The following is a 21167-nucleotide window of genomic DNA, read 5'->3' on the forward strand; positions in this document are numbered from 1 at the left end:
TGGGAGCTGCTACCGCTGTTACGCTCCTGAGCTCATCTGTCGGTGGCATGGGACACGTGTTCAGCACTTATACACACTGCATTATACCGCTGCTGTAAAAAAGGAATTTGGGGTTAAAAATCATACAGTATATGTCTAGCCAATTTGAGCCTTCAGGCTTCTGACATGTAGATCTATTACTGATCATGCACCAATATTTTGGAGGCATCCTATCCTATCCTATCCTACTAACCCTATCCTACTTCCTATCCTATTCCTACTATAATATTATAAATGTGAAACTTTATTCACAGGCTAAACGGATTTGGATGAAATTTGACACATAGATAGTTTGTAACCTCGATTAACACATAGGCTACTTTTTATCCTGGTAAATGTCATGGCTTCACAACTGTTATGAATTTATGTTCATATATTATATTAAACTGCTGCTGCCAGCAGCAGTATCTCAGCTAATTGGAGTTTGCTGATAAAGCCTGGTCTGTTATCTCTCTATGCAAACACACAGATAACACTGAGTCCATTGTGTACAAGCATTTGAATATTATCTGATCTGCTCCAGGCTGGCACACTGAGAAGGGGAAACCCACCTTTAAAGGGATCCCATCACTCAGACACAATTTTTTCTAAGTACCACTTCGGAAAAGCCTTAAGAAAGGCTATTCGTCTCCTACCTTTCGTCGTCTTCTCCGCGTCACCGTTCGCCTATAATCCCTGTTTTTCTCGGGATGCAAATTAGCTCACTCGCAGCACTAGGGGCAGACCCCAACGCTCAAACAGCACTGGGGTGTCCCCAATGCTGCGAGAGAACTCTCTCCAGCGCCGCCTCCATTTTCGTCGGTAGCGTCATCTTCAGCCTCTTCCTCCAGCGATGGCTTGTAACTTCTAGGCCTCGGGCAGAGCAGACTGCAGTGGCGGCGGAGATGAATAGCCTTTCTTAAGGCTATTCTGACATGGTACCTAGAAAAAATTGTGTCTGAGTGATAGGATCCCTTTAATCCAAATTGGCAGTTTCCCAATGTTAAACATGCCGGGAAAAAGAAAATCTAATTCGTCACAAAATTCTCAAAAACGAGAGCTACGAAAATAGCCAGAAGTCACAGACTTCTCCTCAAGCGGAGCTGAGGAGGATTGAGCAAACTACGCGTCAAGTGGCTCTTAGAGCAGCCAAAACGCCAGGGCAGGTAGATCATTGGCAACACACTCATTATATGACATCAAAGCCAGCTGCTGATTTGCTGGAACAATCACAGGCACGGCGTGAAGAACAAGTTCAGCAGCAGGACAGCTTGAGAGCAGGCAAAACATCGACGGCGGCAATTCATTGAATATAGGCAGATCATGGATGCCAACAACCCGCAGACTAAGTCACAGTCAGAGGCTAGTATTTCATATTATTAGTAGATTTGGCAACTCTCTCTTGGCAAATCCTCTAAGCCACAAGTTTTTATAAAAACTAGGTTTGTTGTACATAACATATTAAATACATTTGTATGCACTTTCCTTAGTAACTATATGGAGCCATAAGAGATGACTCTTCAGGTGTCTGCTCCTTATAAGCAGCGCTCACACACGGCCGCTCTCTGCCGATGACACACACAACAAAGTGACCACGCTGTCTGTGACGTCAGCGGCCCGCCTCCAATCAGCACGCAGCCTGTGAAACGTCCTCCCTCCTGCCCTGGCCCGGGATTATCCCGCCCTCCTTCCCTCACAGCACAGGGGCGTGTATGTGTACGCGGTGCCGGCCAGAAAACCACGGCTGCCTCAGCAAAATAACAGGCCAGCAGGGGGAGGAGGGAGACTGGAGAGCTGCTGCTTGCTGCAGTCCTTGCTAGGAGGCTCGTCAGCGCCAGGTAACCGGAGGAGGAGGGGGGAAGTCATCATTCCTCTCCTAAGTTCAGTACACATTGATACCCGTTGCTGGCTGCCCACTATGTGCCAGCTCTGCAGCCAGGTGCCATGAAGAGGAGAACTGATAAGAGCCCAGGGGCAACCAGGAGGAAGAACTTGGGCTGGCGTAAGAAACCCCGAGATGAGCTGTGGGAAGAAGATGAAGACATGGAAGATGTGGAGTATGTGGACGATGACATCTACATTAGTGTGACAGGTGAGAGTGTGGCCCTGCCTGCAGTGGTGGGGGCTGCAGGCCACAGAGGGTACTGCCAGTCCTGGCGTCACACAACCTATAGGGGAGAATAGTTTGCTATCTGTTGTGATGTCATCAGGAATGTGCTAGGAATTGCCTAAAGCAACCAATCAGGATGCAGCTTTCATAGTCCTAAGCTACTCTGAAAACTGAGAGCTGGAATCCAACTGGTTGTTATGAGCAAGCCCTTCACTTTTCCCTTGCACTAGTTTTCTTACGTTTCCCTAGTTTCCTGGTATGTACATATAAACTGGAATAGGCTCTTGTATGCTGGTGTGTCCTTGGCACTATACACACATGCTTTATTGCACCTCTCATGCTACATAAAGGTTCATACATGAGCCCCAGTATTTGGGTTGGTATGTGGCATATATTTCAGTATATTCCACTTATCTGTTTCTATACAAAGACAATACCATATTCTAGAAGATGTGGACAGAGAAGCAACCTCATTTATACAAGACTCCAGGGGCAACATGGTGGCTCAGTGGTTAGCACTGTAGCCTTGCAGCGCTGGAGTCCTGGGATCGAATCCCGCCAGGAACAACATCTGCAAGGAGTTTACATGTTCTCCCTGTGTTTGCCTGGATTTCCTCACAATCTTCAAAAAGACATACTGACGGGAAAAAAAATGTAAATTGTGATCCCTATATAGGGCTCACAATCTACATTAAAAAAGAAATTCAGACTCCAATAATAGTGAGATATGAGGCCTGTAAGGCCCGGTTTACATCTGCGTTTGAGCTGTTGTGTCCCCCTCTCTTCTGCATAAATATTGCGGAGAGAAAAGTGCTACAAGCAGCACTTTTTTTCTTCGCATTTTTCATGTGGAAACGGAGCAGAAACCACACACATCACATTCTAGTCTATGGGGTTTGCAGGTTTCCTCAGGTAACTGATTTTTTTTTTTTTTTTTTAAATAATGCAGATTAGGTTTCCGTTCGGGGGGCCCCAAGCAAACTCCCTGAACAGTAACCCATGTACAGATGTGAACCGGGTCTACCAAATGGCATATAATATTGAACTGTGTGGTTGCCATCAGGGTTTGTGTTTCTTGCAGTCCCAACTTTATTATTGCTTTTATTATAGTTTATTTATATAGCACCATTAATTCCATGGTGCTTTACATTTGAGGGTTTACATACAGTGCACAAAATATACAAACAAATATAATACTAATAATGACCGACTGGCACAGTGGGATAGAGGGCCCTGCCCGCAAGGGCTCACAGTCTATGTGAACTGGTGCCACAGCTATAGAGCTATTCCAATAGAGGGGTATTTTTTTACTTATTCAAGACAATCATGTAGTTTAACGTCCAGAGATTTAAAGAAATTTTCCAACACGTCCTAGCCTGGCATACACCAAAAGGACCCTCTTTGACTGGGGCCCCATGCATATGGTTGATATGTGCCAGAAGCTTTTTCAGCACGTAAGTTGAAAGAAATTTATGCATATAATGTGAACAGAATCTATGGTATATGTAAAGAACATGATCAACTTAAACAGTATTGGCCTGTAACAGCTTAGAGGTAAGAATCTTGTGATCTCCGTCACTAGGTGAAGATGAGAAGTCATGTCAAGGAGTCTTCACATTCATACAGCCTTGTTCTGTTTATGCCAGCCTCATTTCTCAAACTGATCACAGCAATGTGAATGGAGCATTGTGAGTTATGGTGCAGAGGGCTCCCAAATGGGCACATCACTTCAGTACTGAACTGACATAAAGCTGTTTAGTTTAGTACAGTAGCACTTCAAGCTATTCTTAAGCTCACTACATTATGACTTGTGATGAGTTCTATTCGCACAGCCATGGTCAGTACAGGGAATGTGAGATGGCTCATGATGCCTAGGCCCATTAGTTACTACTGTATTACAACAGAAAACTAGAAAAATGGATTTACTTTCCGACTCACAAGAAATCTGAAATGCTTCAGAATTATTAAGAGGCCAGAGCCTAAGAATTCTAGCCTATCTTGTGCCAGCAAGGGAATGGATTAAGACTGATTTAGCAAATACAAATTTTAATAAAATTTACTATTTTCTTTAATTGCAGATTTTACTGCCTTTTTTTTATTTTTTAGCTAAAGCCAGAAGAGCATTTTAGCAAGGTAGAGAAACAAGTCTTTACTTTATTTTTTGCCACTCCTCTTAAATTTGCTCTTGTCTTCGTGGGGAGTTTGCTGGCACAAAAGCGGCACATTTTTAGAATACATGCATGTATCACTTTGTCAGTCTTCTGACCCGCTCCCCATTGTTGAGAAAAGTGAGCAGAACAGGGAAGCCTTATTCTGTCAGATTCACTATAATATGCCAGAAAACTAATGTGAGTTATACCCGAAATCTACACCAGTCTCTAAATGGTGTAATTTTCAATTCTGGCACATGGGTGCTCTAGAATTATTCACAAGCTAATAAGATAACCGCAGGCAGACAGATGCGTCCCAGGACAGCCAAAAGAAGACTGTTCCTGGAGAAGAGGGATTTACCACTTATGAGTTGGAGGTGGGGCGATGGCCATCAGAATGAATGAAAGGCTATCCTGGCACCCCAGGTGTGAGGTCCCGGGGCTCTGGGGTTTGGGCAATCAGATCGTCCATCCTATACAGGACCATTTTTAAATAGTATGAAAAGACTCTTCCAATGACAGGGAGAACGTCGTTTTGTTTTTTTTTTAATAGCCAGTAGAAGGAAACTAGCATGGGACCTTTTACATCTGGAGCAGTCAGTTGGGATCATAAACAAGAGTAAAGCCTCAAGGGGGTTTGGGAGGAAAATTTCCGTCATTTTGGCTGCATGTGTCATGACTTGAGTCCAGAAATCTGGAATCGGAGAACAGCTGCACTATATGTAGGCCATGGTAGAAATTAGTCAGCTGAGCATAGTCAAAGGAGGCCCTGTGGGTATTATGGTCACAGGGAAGGAGATCTGATAGAAGGACTATGGGTGTGCTAGAAATGATGTGGAAAAAGCAGAGGCGTAGCTAAAGGTTGAGCACAGGGGAAGGTGAACATGTCCATGTGGGCTCCCAACTTGGGTATACCGATATTATGACTATACGGTCACCATATAATGGTAGAGATCGGTTCTACACAGGACTCTGCAGACGATTTAGGTGAATACAGGGCAGTAACATTAAGTGACTTACCAGTGGCGTCTCTGACTAATCGTTTACTTAGAATAGGGATACAGACTTCGTCCAGGTGCTGAAGCTAGGGTCCCACCCCGTATCAATTAGGAAAAAAGGAGCTTCACACAAAGATGCGTGCCAACAAATCAGGTGTGTTTTATTAGTAGAGCAAACGTTTTCGGTCTAGGCTTGACCTTCCTCAGGCTCTACATGAAAACATAACACAGATACCAAACAAAAAGGTGGGATATTACAATTATGTCCCAGAATTTGAAAAATAAAGTACATGACAAACATCTCACATTGTGCACAAACAGTAATATGTACAGAGAACCAAACAGTGGCTGGCTTCTGATGCTATCTAAAGGATATATATAAACACATAGTCAAGGTGACATAACATGTCAATACATGAAAGCACAAATAATGGCCAGGTTTCCATTAAACTATCGATAAACAGACCATATAGATGAAATAAATGGCAAAGTAAAATAAAGGAAGATAGAAACCAGGCTAGTAAGTGAGATAAAAAAGTGTGTGAGAAATTCTCTATACCTGCTCAATATAGTTCTCAGTCACAGGTGTTGGTCAGGTAAATAAAGTAGGAGGTAAATGAGCTAGAGATATAGGGTGCATGTTAGTACTGCACATGGTGTAGTAAATGGACTTCAAGATCATAGACCAAAACATGCTCGTTGTATAGGGGGATCTTACCTCTGTTGCTGCTGTTCCGAGGCCCGCTCACTCAGTGGAGGAGTAATGTTGCGCATAAAACAAAAGGCAGACGTCTGCCACAGGGGAGCGCACAGAGTTTGTGGCGTCTCACCTGCTTAAAAAGGCGCCGGACCGCAATTCGTTGGTCCGTCGGGCGCCTGCGCATTTCCGTATGCACGGAGAAACAAAAAAGTCAGTGCGCATGCGCGAACGCGCGCACAGTGCGAGCCCGAGGTACGGGTTAGAAAATAAACTGCGCATGCGTGAGTCCTAAGGAGACATCACGGAAGCAGGGGACGGAAAGTGGATATAGATGAAGCTGTGCAGACGCTGACAATACTGGATAATAGTCATAGTAATTAGAGAGACTCGAGTAAAATGGATAATGTGACAAATGGCAACAGACCTAAATAGCCAGGTGAAAATAATAAAGGTGTGATGAAACTGATGTGCCAATAAAGGAACATAGATGAATATATATAAAAACAAAAAACAGAGGGAAGGAAGAGGAATAAGGTCCAGAATCAGACAACAAAGAACAAGTAGAAAAGAAAAAAAGAAAGAAAGAAGAAAAAATGAGAAAATGAAAAATAAAAATAAACATAAAAATAAAAATAAATAAAAATAAAAATGGAAAAACTTGAAAAGTAAAAAATAAAAAATAAAATAACAAATAAAAAATAAAAAAATAAAAAATTAAAAATCACCTAGGTCGGTAACCAAAAAAAGGGGGGGAGAAGTGAACAAGACAAAAATTAAAGAAGAAAAATTGAAAAAATGAAAATTAAAAATAAAAAAATATAAAAAAATAAAAAATAAAAAGTGAAAATTAATATGCAACTATCAGTAAGTAGCGATCAGAAAGGATACTGGGATAGGCGGGCCCGGAAAGGTCAGTCAGAGGTTGATTTAACGAGTCTGTGAAAAAAATAAAAAACAAGCAGGTGAGAGAATGCAAATGAATATGACATGTTGATAAGCATATATATTGGATAATAAGCAGATAGAGCATCTGGTTCACAAATACGCCTGTATTTCATACTCTCTATTTAAGCCATGGGGTTCCATGGTTTGTAATCTGTGGATCCAAAACGCCTCTCTTTTTTTAACGACTTCTTCACTTGTAACTCCAATTTCGTCGTTTATCTTATTAAATGTCCGTGCGGTCTCGCATACGTTGGGGAGACCACCCAACGTGTGCGAGACCGCATAAAACAACACAAATCCAATATTCGATGTCGCAATCTACTGTTACCTATCCCAAGTCATTTTATTCAAGCAGGACATAGTGTCGCACAACTCAGATTTCAAATACTCGAACATGTGGAGAGTCCACGGAGAGGCGGTAATAGAATTACCCTTCTTAAAAAAAGAGAGACGTTTTGGATCCACAGATTACAAACCATGGAACCCCATGGCTTAAATAGAGAGTATGAAATACAGGCGTATTTGTGAACCAGATGCTCTATCTGCTTATTATCCAATATATATGCTTATCAACATGTCATATTCATTTGCATTCTCTCACCTGCTTGTTTTTTATTTTTTTCACAGACTCGTTAAATCAACCTCTGACTGACCTTTCCGGGCCCGCCTATCCCAGTATCCTTTCTGATCGCTACTTACTGATAGTTGCATATTAATTTTCACTTTTTATTTTTTATTTTTTTATATTTTTTTATATTTTTTTATTTTTAATTTTCATTTTTTCAATTTTTCTTCTTTAATTTTTGTCTTGTTCACTTCTCCCCCCCTTTTTTTGGTTACCGACCTAGGTGATTTTTAATTTTTTATTTTTTTATTTTTTATTTGTTATTTTATTTTTTATTTTTTATTTTTTACTTTTCAAGTTTTTCCATTTTTATTTTTATTTATTTTTATTTTTATGTTTTTATTTTTCATTTTCTCATTTTTTCTTCTTTCTTTCTTTTTTTCTTTTCTACTTGTTCTTTGTTGTCTGATTCTGGACCTTATTCCTCTTCCTTCCCTCTGTTTTTTGTTTTTATATATATTCATCTATGTTCCTTTATTGGCACATCAGTTTCATCACACCTTTATTATTTTCACCTGGCTATTTAGGTCTGTTGCCATTTGTCACATTATCCATTTTACTCGAGTCTCTCTAATTACTATGACTATTATCCAGTATTGTCAGCGTCTGCACAGCTTCATCTATATCCACTTTCCGTCCCCTGCTTCCGTGATGTCTCCTTAGGACTCACGCATGCGCAGTTTATTTTCTAACCCGTACCTCGGGCTCGCACTGTTCGCGCATGCGCACTGACTTTTTTGTTTCTCCGTGCATACGGAAATGCGCAGGCGCCCGACGGACCAACGAATTGCGGTCCGGCGCCTTTTTAAGCAGGTGAGACGCCACAAACTCTGTGCGCTCCCCTGTGGCAGACGTCTGCCTTTTGTTTTATGCGCAACATTACTCCTCCACTGAGTGAGCGGGCCTCGGAACAGCAGCAACAGAGGTAAGATCCCCCTATACAACGAGCATGTTTTGGTCTATGATCTTGAAGTCCATTTACTACACCATGTGCAGTACTAACATGCACCCTATATCTCTAGCTCATTTACCTCCTACTTTATTTACCTGACCAACACCTGTGACTGAGAACTATATTGAGCAGGTATAGAGAATTTCTCACACACTTTTTTATCTCACTTACTAGCCTGGTTTCTATCTTCCTTTATTTTACTTTGCCATTTATTTCATCTATATGGTCTGTTTATCGATAGTTTAATGGAAACCTGGCCATTATTTGTGCTTTCATGTATTGACATGTTATGTCACCTTGACTATGTGTTTATATATATCCTTTAGATAGCATCAGAAGCCAGCCACTGTTTGGTTCTCTGTACATATTACTGTTTGTGCACAATGTGAGATGTTTGTCATGTACTTTATTTTTCAAATTCTGGGACATAATTGTAATATCCCACCTTTTTGTTTGGTATCTGTGTTATGTTTTCATGTAGAGCCTGAGGAAGGTCAAGCCTAGACCGAAAACGTTTGCTCTACTAATAAAACACACCTGATTTGTTGGCACGCATCTTTGTGTGAAGCTCCTTTTTTCCTGACTAATCGTTTACATTACCATTCTATTATTCTTCCATCTGGACCACCATGACCACTTCGATTCGAAAAGTATGATTGGTTTCCGCTGCAATTTTTCCTGCAGTGGTGTTTTGTTTTTGTTTTTTGTTTTTTTGCGGCAGCCTGCTACGTGGGGCCTATGTGAATTGCCCCTTTACATTATGCCCCTGACATAAATATTGCACACCTAATTAACCCTTATATAAATGACCTCCTCCCACTTTGTAATGTCCCCTAATAGCCCTTATATAAATGACCCCCCCCCCCCCCCACATCGTCCTAATGCCCTCTGCAGAATCCTCTCTTCTATTTCCCCCTCCTAACAATCCCTTATACTATGAAAACAGCCACAACTGCGCTAAAAAAAAAAAGGTACTACTCTCCTACCTGCAATCCTTTGCTGAATAGAGGAGCCTCCTCTGCGTCCACGCATAGGACATCTGTATACCGATGCAGGAGGCGCGATGACCTCATCCCGCGGGCCTGTGCCGAGAACAGACTTGTTTTGTATGGTCTTGGTGTCCTGTAAACCGCAGGCCTAAAGTAGCTTGCGGATTACAAGACAAGGATGGGTTTTAACTAGATCGGTATCTGCAGACACTGATCTAGTTAAAGTTAAAGCATTAATGGCGGTCCTGGGATGGGCCCCACAGAGTCAGTGGGCACGGGGCAGTCATCACCTCTGCCCTACCCCCGCAAGATATGCCTCTGGGAAAAGGTAAAGGGGGTAAATTTCAATCTACCAAGAATGTGATTGCATGACGCTTCTGGAGGGAAACCTGGGTTGTCTGTTTTAGGGAGCGTAGATCCCGTAGGGTCTATTAGGGAGTTGGATGGGAATAACGTAAATCTAAAAGAGTGTCATATGTACTGAAAGGTTACGTCTGCAAAGAGAGATTAGGGTGGAGAGGGCTTAGATCAAAGTAATTGCTCTATTTGGATCCAGAGAAGAGCCATGAAAGAAATCGAGCATGCAAGACTGAACTGTAGTAATACAACTCCAACCTCCCTTGTCTTTAGGTCTAATTGGTATTCTAGCCCTCATGTGCTTTCCTGTCTGTCCACACAAACTGGCAGAAAAGTTTGATGCAGTCAAACAAGGGTTAGGCGATTTGGCCAAAAAATGAAAATCTCTGGAAAAGAAAGCCTGCATAGAATATATCGCTGACTAAACGGACTGTGAGCAAATGCTCTGATGAAGGGTGCGTGGCATGACTTAAAATGGGGTTGGGTCGTTCAGTACATTTATTCCATATCCACAGGACGGTGTCTGATTGGAAAGGGCCAAACTGCTAGGTCCCCTAGTAATCAGGAGAGCAGCGGAGTAAAAGTCCTTCTAAAGCCTCCTTGTGAATGGCGCGCCAGAGGGCTTGTGTTATTGCCCCTCTATTCATTTGTATGGGGCTGAAGACGCTACAAGAGATTATGCTTAGCATTTCATTGAAGTGAATGGAGCACTGTGGATAGGGGATAAAAGTGTCCTTAATGGCATTAGGGCAAATTTTTTTTTTTTTTTTTTTTTTTAAGAGCTCCCTCTAGGGAGCCTGAACCAGCGATTAGATCGCTTGTATATACTCTGCATCATTACTGTATTGCAGCCCATGTTAAAATTCTTGTATAAATATAAATAATGTATAAAAATAGTGACATACTATGGAAGGTACGGGACCCTTGAGAAAGTGCCTGGTTGACATAGGAACCAAATGGCTCCTGCAATCGTGAAGGACAGGAGCTGTTCGAAGGGGAGGGGGGTTTGAAAGCAATGGATCCTCTCAGGGGCCATGGTCACATCTGACTAGGGCACCTGATGTTAAATGCCAGCGATCAGAGGGATTAGGAAGTCATGTGCCTCAGTGTTGCAAACCAATAGAGGGCACTCACTGGAATGTGCAAGCCTGTTTTCCCTGATGTAATTAGCAAGACAGAATCTCAATGATATAGATTTGCATATTCTTCCCATGGTCCCTTGCACAGTGGAATGCTAAAGGCTTAATAAGTCTCCACACACCTAAATGGTGGTCTCTCCCCAAGGAGTGATGATATCCCCCTATGCTGTATGAAGCAGCAGATACTACACAGCCATGGTGCCTCATCTGGCAGCTCCTGATATGGTTGCCATGTTTAAAGCCATGCCACCCTATCAAATGTCTATTCAGTGTCGAGGGAGAGGATCATGAAAGAGATGTGTTCGCATTGAGCATAATGAATGATGTCTAGCATTTCAGTATAATTGCAGATTGCCTTCTTCAGGATTAACCCTACCTGGTCAAAAGAGGTTTCAGCTTACTGGCTAACACTTGTTCACAACGTTTGAGGTCTACGTTCAGAAGAGAATTGGGACGATAGCTTGAACATGTTGGGTTCCTCATTAGGTTTAGGGAATACCAAAACATGGGTTTTCATGGTCTGAGAGAAAAGGATGGATGTCTAGAGAAACTATTAAACACCTTCAGGAGTAGAGGGGAGAAACATTTTATAAAACTCAGGGCTCGTTCACATCTGCGTTCATCTGTCCTTATTGCAGGTTTCCGTTTCCTGCATAAAACAGATGCAGGAGACGGAAGCCTGCAGGAGACTTTCTCACCCATTCATTTGCATGGGTGAGAAAGCTGTCCGGCCGTGAGCGGCGGTGAGCGTTTTGCGCTCTCCGCCGCGAAACCGGGTTTTATAATCCGGACACAGTCGGACATGCACTACTCTGTGTCCGGATTAAAAAATCCGGTTTCGTGGCGGAGAGCCTAAAACGCTCACCGCCGCGCACGGCCGGACCCGGTCTATGGTTTCCGTCTTCTGCCATGCAGAAGACGGAAACCATAGAACGGAGACATGAACGCAGGTGTGAACCTAGCGTTAGTCTTGAAGCTATTGGGACCTAGACTTTTGCTTTCAGGGAGCATCACCTTTGAAAACGGGTCATCCAAGGCTGGGTATATCCCTGTGGGGGGGGGGGGTCATCTGGTCGCTTTCCTTGGTGGGGTGGGTAGAGGCTGAAGCCTCTTAAAGATGTTTTTCCACAAATTAAACTCTGCAGGACCTTTGTCCTGTTCTGAATTCAAAATGAGTGCAGCCAGAATGAATGTGGGCAGGACTAGTGACAGTCGGTACCCCTATTCAATTCAGTGGGAGCGAAGGCAATACCAGAGTGCTGTATTTTGGCTATCTTGGGCTCTCCCATTGAAGTGAACTCCCAGTCCTGCCCATATTAACACTGGCTGCGCTAATTTTGAATGTAGAATGGGACAAAGGTCTTGCTGAGTTTACTTTGTGGGACACCCATTTAATCATTTTGGTGCACCTTCCACCAGTACTCTCAATGTTAAGGCTTATGCACAATGCGCTGGCTCTTAATGAATTCCTTTCAATGTGTATCTTCAGCCTTAGGTTGGTTCCATTTACTAAGTTGCTTGGGCCATTATTTTAGCGTAAATTGCACCGTCTGTTGGCACAAAATAGTACAACTTTGCATTGCTGTGTAAATTGGTCTTAAATCTTAAGGGCTAAGGAGTATCCTTGTCCTTCTCCACCCTCTTGTGCCACTCTTTACACCAGAGGTTGTTTTAATCCGGTTAGTAAGTTCCCCAACTGTCTCTTGCTGTGGAAGACTTTGGTATAACTTTAGGGTTACAATAAAACCAGTATATGACACTTTTAATCTCCAACTCCCACTACTTCTATAGACAATAGTTATCCCAGATCAAAAATAGATAACTTATGCATGGCAAAAATTGTTGTGTAGGCCACTGACCTCCAGCTGTTGGTAAGATCTAATACCCATTGTGCTATGATGGTGACTGACATGATTTCACATTTAGATATCAGTATACTACAAGGAAAAATCTTTATGTAAATTGGCTAGCTGGAATAAATGACGTCTATTTTTATGCAGTGTAAATGACATGAAGCTATAAAAGTAAGATGAAAATACAGTTGTATTGTTAACAATGTACTGTAATTTGCTTCTTTGCTGCATTCTATAATGGACTATATGTTTTAACAACATTTTTGTATCTAAAAATTCACCTCTGAGGTAATGGTGTTATTAACATTTAACTGACTGGTACTATATAATGAGAAATTGCAACTCCCGAATTGACATCTACGGTAATGGTTGGAGAGAGCTGCAGGGACTTATAAAGAGACTTAGGGCTAGTTCACACGTGAACTGCCCGCGCGGGTTTTGACACAGAGAGAGACGCGGCGAGCCGTGTCTCTCTCTTGTCAAAACCCGCCCGCCGCGACCATCGCTGTCGCGGCTTAACCCTCTGCTGTCGGCTCAAATGAATGAGCCGACATAGGAGGGAGCTGCCGGGGGCGGAAGCCGCGCGGCTGAGCCTGCGCGGCTTCCGCCTGAAGAAAGGACATGTCCTTTCTTTTCTCCGCTAGCAGCAGCCCGCCGCTAGCGGAGAAAAGAAGCCCGGCGGTCTCCATAGACCACCATTATAAGGGGAGGTTTTGGACGCGAAATCCGCTGTCAAAAACCTCCCCTTATACTCACGTGTGAACTAGCCCTTAGTCCTGTGTTCAACTGAGTAGTGGACACCATTGTATTCAGACTAGGCAATACTCTGTGAGCTAAGTACATGTGAACATCTTTCTGCTAGTTTTCTACAACATCTGAAGACCAGCCGATTTAGGTAGCCAAACACTAGATCTTGACAGCTGATTCAGCCAGCAAACGTCTGGCTATCAGACAGGGGGATGCAGGCTCACTGCACTTCCTCCCCTCATTGGGAAGTTTTGGTGGGACCATTCATACGATTGATCCCATAATCAATCTCTAATATTTATGGCCAGCCTTGCGCTCAGAGAACATAGCCCGACTAGTGACTGTTGTATTCACATCTCAGCTGAAAGCAGGGCTAGCCATACTTATGTACAGTATATGGTGTTTTCAGGCTTTGAATATAAAGCTAGGTTCATGCCTGCGTCAAAGTCTTGTTTGGAGACTCCGTGACAGTGTCCATCTAAAAAAAAAAAAAAAAAAAAATCACATGACGGGAAAGTCCTGCAAGCCCAACTTTTTCATCTGATAATTTCTGTTAAAAAGAACAGATAACCAACTGACCTGAATATAGTCAATAGGGTCCTTTTGGTCTCTGTTAGTGTCCACTATTTTATAGGTCCGTTTGTCTGTTCTTCTGGTCCTCTGACAGACCCGAACAACTAATACCCTGATGCAGGTGTGAACCTAGAATATGCAAGATTTTCTCGTAATCAAATGCACCCCCTATACATGACAACTCAGATCAGCTGAGCAGTACATCTGTAGAGAGGAAGCTCCTCCTCTGCCAGTGCTTTTCTACCCCCAGAACAAAAGGATTAAACCATTGAAATCCGGCCAGCTTTATTCATTCTGCCATAACAATTTCAGAAGTTGCTAATTGTAAATCATTCCTAAAACAAGTAACTTAATTCTAGATGTCCTGTGTTCATTAGCTGCATCACACTACTTCACTGAATATTGGGGCCAGGACTCCTTTGTTCATTGTCCAGTCGGGGTCCAATGGTATGTCACACTTTTATGGCATTGTAAACTGAAGCCCATCTGTAGTGCTGGTTGTTGTGTGAGTGGCTGGTATGCTTGTGAATGGTTAGTCTTGCATTGTATGGTAGTGAATCCTATTAATATTATAAATGTGAAAGTTTGTGGGTTTGTGAGTTTGGATGTTCGGATGTTTGTTCCTCAATCACGCAAAACCCGCTCGACCGATTTGGCTGAAAGTTTCCACAAACATAGGCACTACACCCGATTGCGCAATAGGCTACTTTTCGTCACAATAGCGCACATACGTTTGTGCCAGGACCCCCACAAAACCCAAACTCGCACCACCATCTCTGCAATCTCACACACTTTGGACCATAGCAAGCCACAAAATTCATATTGCCCTCTGCAGTCTCGCCCCTAACCCCACACAATCACATATACATATACTTTACCACTCTGCCCCTCACCTTAACGATACTCCAGGAGGCGCTCTATAACGCTCCGGAGCAGCCATGTTTGCCGACCCCCACCGCTCTGACAATCCGCAACACCGCCCACCCATGTCAATACCCCTAGGCGGCCTAATAAATGCAAAAAAAAGTTAAAAAAAGTTAAAAAAATATAAAAACAAATAAAAAGGATTAAAAATTCAAATCACCCCCCTTTCCCTAGAACACATATAAAAGTAGTTAAAAACTGTGAAACACATACATGTTAGGTATCCCCGCGTCCGAAATTGCCCGCTCTACAAAGCTATACAAATATTTTTCCTGTTCGGTAAACGCCGTAGCGGGAAAAATGGTCAAAAGTGCCAAACCGCCGTTTTTTCACTGTTTTGATTCTGATAAAAATTTGAATAAAAAGTGATCAAAGCAATAACATTTCCCAAAAATGGTAGAACTACAAAGTACACCCGGTCCCGCAAAAAAAGACGCCCTATGCATCCCCGTACACGGACGTATAAAAAAGTTACGGCTGTCGGAATATGGCGACTTTTCAAAAAAAAATTTTTTAACATAGTTTTGGATTTTTTTAAGGGGTCAAAATGTAAATAAAGCCATATAAATTTGGTATCGCCGGAATCGTAATGAAACACAGAATACAGGGGACATGTCATTTTGGCTGCAGAGTGAACGCCGTAAAACCAAAGCCCGTAGGAAAGTCGCAGAAATGCATTTTTTCTTCAAATCCACCCCATTCTGAATTTTTTTCCCTGCTTCCCAGTACATTATATAGAATAAATAATAGTGGCATCATGAAGAAAAATTTGTCCCAGAAAAATTAAGACCTCATATGACTCTGAGAGCGGAGAAATAAAAAAGTTATGAGGTTTAGAAGGAGGGGAGTCAAAAACTAAAAACCAAAATCACAAAAATGCCATCGGCGGGAAAGGGTTAACTTCAAATACTTCTGTCCCAAAGTCACTATGTAAAGTTTCTCACAACACCGTATAGCAGCTCAAATACAAAGTAACTTCAACACAAAAGTCTCACGTATTCTCTGAATTTCAGCAAAAACAAGATACAAAGTTACATTTCATATCCCATACCTTATACACAGTACGAAAACCTTACCCGCGCCTGTATATACCCACTTCTACAATCACCGCAGACGAAGTCGCGGGTAACAGCTAGTGGAAAATAAATGAATGGTATCCCTAACGAATAGTGAAATATAGAGATCTACCAGATTATGGTGTTTAGTAAATTCCTCAGTTGTACGGACTATACACTGTATATATACTTTTATATTTTGTGTGTCAAAATGAAGCGTCATCCATCACTGAGTATAGATGCTTCTGTCTACGGTTGCTGTGATTTATTGTAGATTACAAGAGTAAGAAATCTGCATGAAAGCCAGAGACCTGCCCTGTTTCCATATTGTCCAATATAGTATACTATAATCTGATAATCTTTGTGCATTATGAAAGATGTGTGACTTCACAGCACCCCTCCATCACAGTCTATGGGTGTTAAGAAAATAGCTGAGTAGAGGTCGTGTCTCCTTTTTTTTTTTTAGTGTTCAGAAAAGTGAATGGAAAACTGTGTATGCATTTTAGTCTTGTAACCGTTCCAGCATCAGTTGTTGATGTCCTCGGTTGTCATTCATGGATTTCTGCCTTCTTTGTCATACATTCTCTTCTGCAGCACCATCTGGTGGATGCTAATGGAATCATTATGTATTTTTATCTCTTACAGTAGTATATTTTACAGATATCCACTCCTAACCCGTTTTAAAGATGCAGCACTTTTTTGTGATTTATTGATTTGTTTTAGCAGAATGCATTCCAAGAGCCATAACTTTTTTTTTTCTTGCATTCCTGTGTTAATGTGTGTGGTTTTTTTTTTTTTTTTTTTTTTTTTTAAGGCCACATCTCCACCAAAGAATTTGTGATGCTTTGTTAAAAGTAGGACTGGACAATTATCACAAAAACGCGATTAGTGGGGCATGTTACATCGATTAAGATTATTGGTGATTATTCAGAGCACACCCCTTAAAATACACCCCTTTCTAAGTATGAGTATGTTTTGGGTGAACCTGGCAAGGTTTTATGTTCAGATGGAACACATCCTGAATATCAGAATATAGGGTCTCTTCAAACACCAAAGTATAATTAGTGAGGCCCATGGGATGTGAGCAAAAAAAAAACAAAACACAACGGTGTTACTCACCTCCTCTGAGCTCTGGCACTTGCATCTTTGTTTCTTGAAGCGATGTGACTGCTGAGGCTCAATTACAGGCCTCAGTGGTCACTAATGTTATTCAGGAGCCCGGAGGAAGACTAAGACCAATGTCGGAACCCAGGGGAGGTGAGTAGCACTGTTTTTTATGTTTGCTCAACTCCCATGGGCCCCTGCTAATTAGACTAGTACAATAGTAGTTCCAATTCAGACATGTTTGGCCCAAATGAAACTGCAGGAAAAGGCTTTTAAATAATGTAATAACCGAACCGAAATAATGGCATGCACAAAATCATGTTGGTTATCCAAATTAACAGTCAGTTTCAGTTAAAGGTACCTGAGTTTTAATGAAAAGTTGAAATATGTGCAGGGTTTTCCCTGGCAGACTGTATAAGTCTTCATACATTGTGTCCTATAAGCTTTGTTTGCTTCTAATTAATCACATTTTGGCTGCAGTACATTTTGCTTTTGTCTCTGATGTAGGGTGGATGTATGATAAAGAGCCATCTCCCCCTTCCCCTATCCATTACTACTTTCTTTGCATGTAATTCTGCCAGAAGTCGCTGTACAATAGCAATGAAATACAGTCCTATGAAAAAGTTTGGGCACCCCTATTAATCTTAATCATTTTTAGTTCTAAATATTTTGGTGTTTGCAACAGCCATTTCAGTTTGATATATCTAATAACTGATGGACACAGTAATATTTCAGGATTGAAATGAGGTTTATTGTACTAACAGAAAATGCGCAATATGCATTAAACCAAAATTTGACCGGTGCAAAAATATGGGCACCTCAACAGAAAAGTGACATTAATATTTAGTACATCCTCCTTTTGCAAAGATAACAGCCTCTAGTCGCTTCCTAATTTAGAAACTAACACAGTAGCAGCAACACTTCTCAAATTTGGGTCGAGCCATGTCTACCATTATGTAGCGCCCCCTCTTCTTTTTGCAACAGTCTGTAAATGTTGAGGAAATGGAGTGACCAATTGCTAGAGTTTTGGGAGAGGAATGATGTCCCATTCCTGTCTGATACAGGATTCTATCTGCTCAACAGTCCTGATTCCTCTTTGCTGGATTTATTGTTCCATAAAGCACCAAATATTTTCTATAGGTGGAAGGTCTGGACTGTAGGCAGGTTAGTTCAACACCCCGATTTTCTTTCTGTGGAGCCATGCTGTTCTGATGGATGCAGGATGTGTCTTAACACTCCCAAAATTTGCAAAGACTTCGCTGAAAGGGACTTTGTGTGGATGGGAGCTTATGTTGTACTAAATCTCTATATACTGCTCAGCATTCATAGTGTCTTTCAAATTGTGTAAGCTACCCAAGAAACTATTTCTGAAAGTATACACTCACCGGCCACTTTATTAGGTACACCATGCTAGTAACGGGTTGGACCCCCTATTGCCTTCAGAACTGCCTCAATTCTTCGTGGCATAGATTCAACAAGGTTCTGGAAGCATTCCTCAGAGATTTTGGTCCATATTGACATGATGGCATCACACAGTTGCCGCAGATTTGTCGGCTGCACATCAATGATGCGAATCTCCCGTTCCACCACATCCCAAAGATGCTCTATTGGATTGAGATCTGGTGACTGTGGAGGCCATTGGAGTACAGTGAACTCATTGTCATGTTCAAGAAACCAGTCTGAGATGATTCCAGCTTTATGACATGGCGCATTATCCTGCTGAAAGTAGCCATCAGATGTTGGGTACATTGTGGTCATAAAGGGATGGACATGGTCAGCAACAATACTCAGGTAGGCTTTGGCGTTGCAACGATGCTCAATTGGTACCAAGGGGCCCAAAGAGTGCCAAGAAAATATTCCCCACACCATGACACCACCACCACCAGCCTGAACCGTTGATACAAGGCAGGATGGATCCATGCTTTCATGTTGTTGACACCAAATTCTGACCCTACCATCCGAATGTCGCAGCAGAAATCGAGACTCATCAGACCAGGCAACGTTTTTCCAATCTTCAATTGTCCAATTTCGATGAGCTTGTGCAAATTGTAGCCTCAGTTTCCTGTTCTTAGCTGAAAGGAGTGGCACCTGGTGTGGTCTTCTGCTGCTGTAGCCCATCTGCCTCAAAGTTCGACGTACTGTGCGTTCAGAGATGCTCTTCTGGCTACCTTGGTTGTAACGGGTGGCTATTTGAGTCACTGTTGCCTTTCTATCAGCTCGAACCAGTCTGGCCATTCTCCTCTGACCTCTGGCATCAACAACACATTTCTGCCCACAGAACTGCCGCTCACTGGATGTTTTTTCTTTTTCGGACCATTCTCTGTAAACCCTAGAGATGGTTGTGCGTGAAAATCCCAGTAGATCAGCAGTTTCTGAAATACTCAGACCAGCCCTTCTGGCACCAACAACCATGCCACGTTCAAAGGCACTCAAATCACCTTTCTTCCCCATACTGATGCTCGGTTTGAACTGCAGGAGATTGTCTTGACCATGTCTACATGCCTAAATGCACTGAGTTGCCGCCATGTGATTGGCTGATTAGAAATTAAGTGTTAACGAGCAGTTGGACAGGTGTACCTAATAAAGTGGCCGGTGAGTGTACGTGAGCCCATGCAGTGATTTGCTTAACCAATTTGTGCCTGTATTTAATGCAGTGCCACCTGAGGGTCTATAGATTACGAGCATCAAATATTGACTGTTGGTTTTGTTCCTTGTGCTCATGGATTTCTCCAGATTCTCTGAATCTGTTGATGGCGAAATATTCAGATTTTTAAATTTTCTGTTGAACATTTTTCTGAAATTTTTAGATGCAATTTTTCACAGAATGGTGAACCTCTGATCATCTTTGCTTCTGAGAGACTCTGCCTCTCTAATGGCATAAATAGAAACTTTTTACTAATAATGTTATTTAGAAAGTAGGGTTAAGGTGTTTAGATTAGTGTAGGGATTTCAAAAGATCCCGGACAACCCCTTTAATTGATATCTGCAAACGCCATGGGGAAAGGGGGGTGAATACTGATTAACTGTGGCATCTAAGAGGTTAATGCCGCCAGATCGGCAACATTTCCACTCTCACTATCTGCCACTATGTACTACAAGAGACAGATCGGGAGAAAGTGGAGTGGGAGGTGGTGTGAGTCAGCTCCTGAGTGGCCCAAGGCACCATGGTAGTTGTAGGAAGACAGAACAGGAAGATACCTATGTATTCTAATGCAGAAGATACCAGGAGCTCCCAGAGAAACCCAGAAATCACTCAAAACACTGCTAAACATATTTGGGTGCATTTATTAACCTATTAATAGCACTATCGGACCTTTTTTGAAAAATTATTTTTGGCCCAGGAAACCCCTTTCCTCTGGGGCCTCATGGGGCGGAAATCATGGAGTTTTACAATACGGGCAAAGTGGATAGGATTCTAGCGAATTCCATGCACACTTTACAGTAAAAAGCACAGTGTGGACACGCCACAATTTACAAAACGTTGCGGTTTTGAAAATCACAGACTCTCATTTATACCTATGGAAACACCGGCGGTTTCCCCATAGGTATAATGGTAACCGAAAGTCCGCAGAGGAAATTTTCTGTTTAAAGCGCTGTGGGAAGAACCGTGATGTGTTGCCACCAAGGTTTTTCCCGCAGCGCTTTATTGCTGAGGGACGTCACATGGGGCCATAGCCTCAAAGAGGACCTTTCATGTCTTAGGGGGCATTCCTCACAGTTCAGCATCATCACTGGGCGGTAAGAAATGCCCCCTCTGACAGTACAGCGCTACGGACAGTACTGTCAGGAGGTGCTTTCCTCAGCCCTGCTTTTTTCACAAGTGAAAAAAGCCTAGCTGATTTTGTCACTGATTTTTCAGCGTCACTTTTTTTTGGACACTGTTTTTTGCATTGGACGCTGTTTTTGACACTGTTTTTGACGCTTTTTC

The 21167-nt window shown here is 42.2% G+C and overlaps 1 protein-coding gene across 3 annotated transcripts in view; it reads left to right on the forward strand.

Moving 5' to 3' along the window:
* Window positions 1-1764: 1764 nt before the first annotated feature.
* The window catches only part of CDC14B (cell division cycle 14B), a 78379-nt gene continuing 58976 nt past the window's right edge, over window positions 1765-21167 (forward strand). For all 3 annotated transcript variants that reach the window (XM_075277750.1, XM_075277760.1, XM_075277788.1), the window contains exon 1: window positions 1765-2110. In XM_075277750.1, coding sequence (XP_075133851.1) covers window positions 1963-2110 — 148 coding nt within the window. In that variant the 5' untranslated portion in view covers window positions 1765-1962. The remainder of the gene's footprint in view (window positions 2111-21167) is intronic.

Source organism: Leptodactylus fuscus, chromosome 1, assembly GCF_031893055.1.
Source record: "Leptodactylus fuscus isolate aLepFus1 chromosome 1, aLepFus1.hap2, whole genome shotgun sequence".
In the NCBI taxonomy this organism is placed as follows: Eukaryota; Metazoa; Chordata; class Amphibia; order Anura; family Leptodactylidae; genus Leptodactylus; species Leptodactylus fuscus.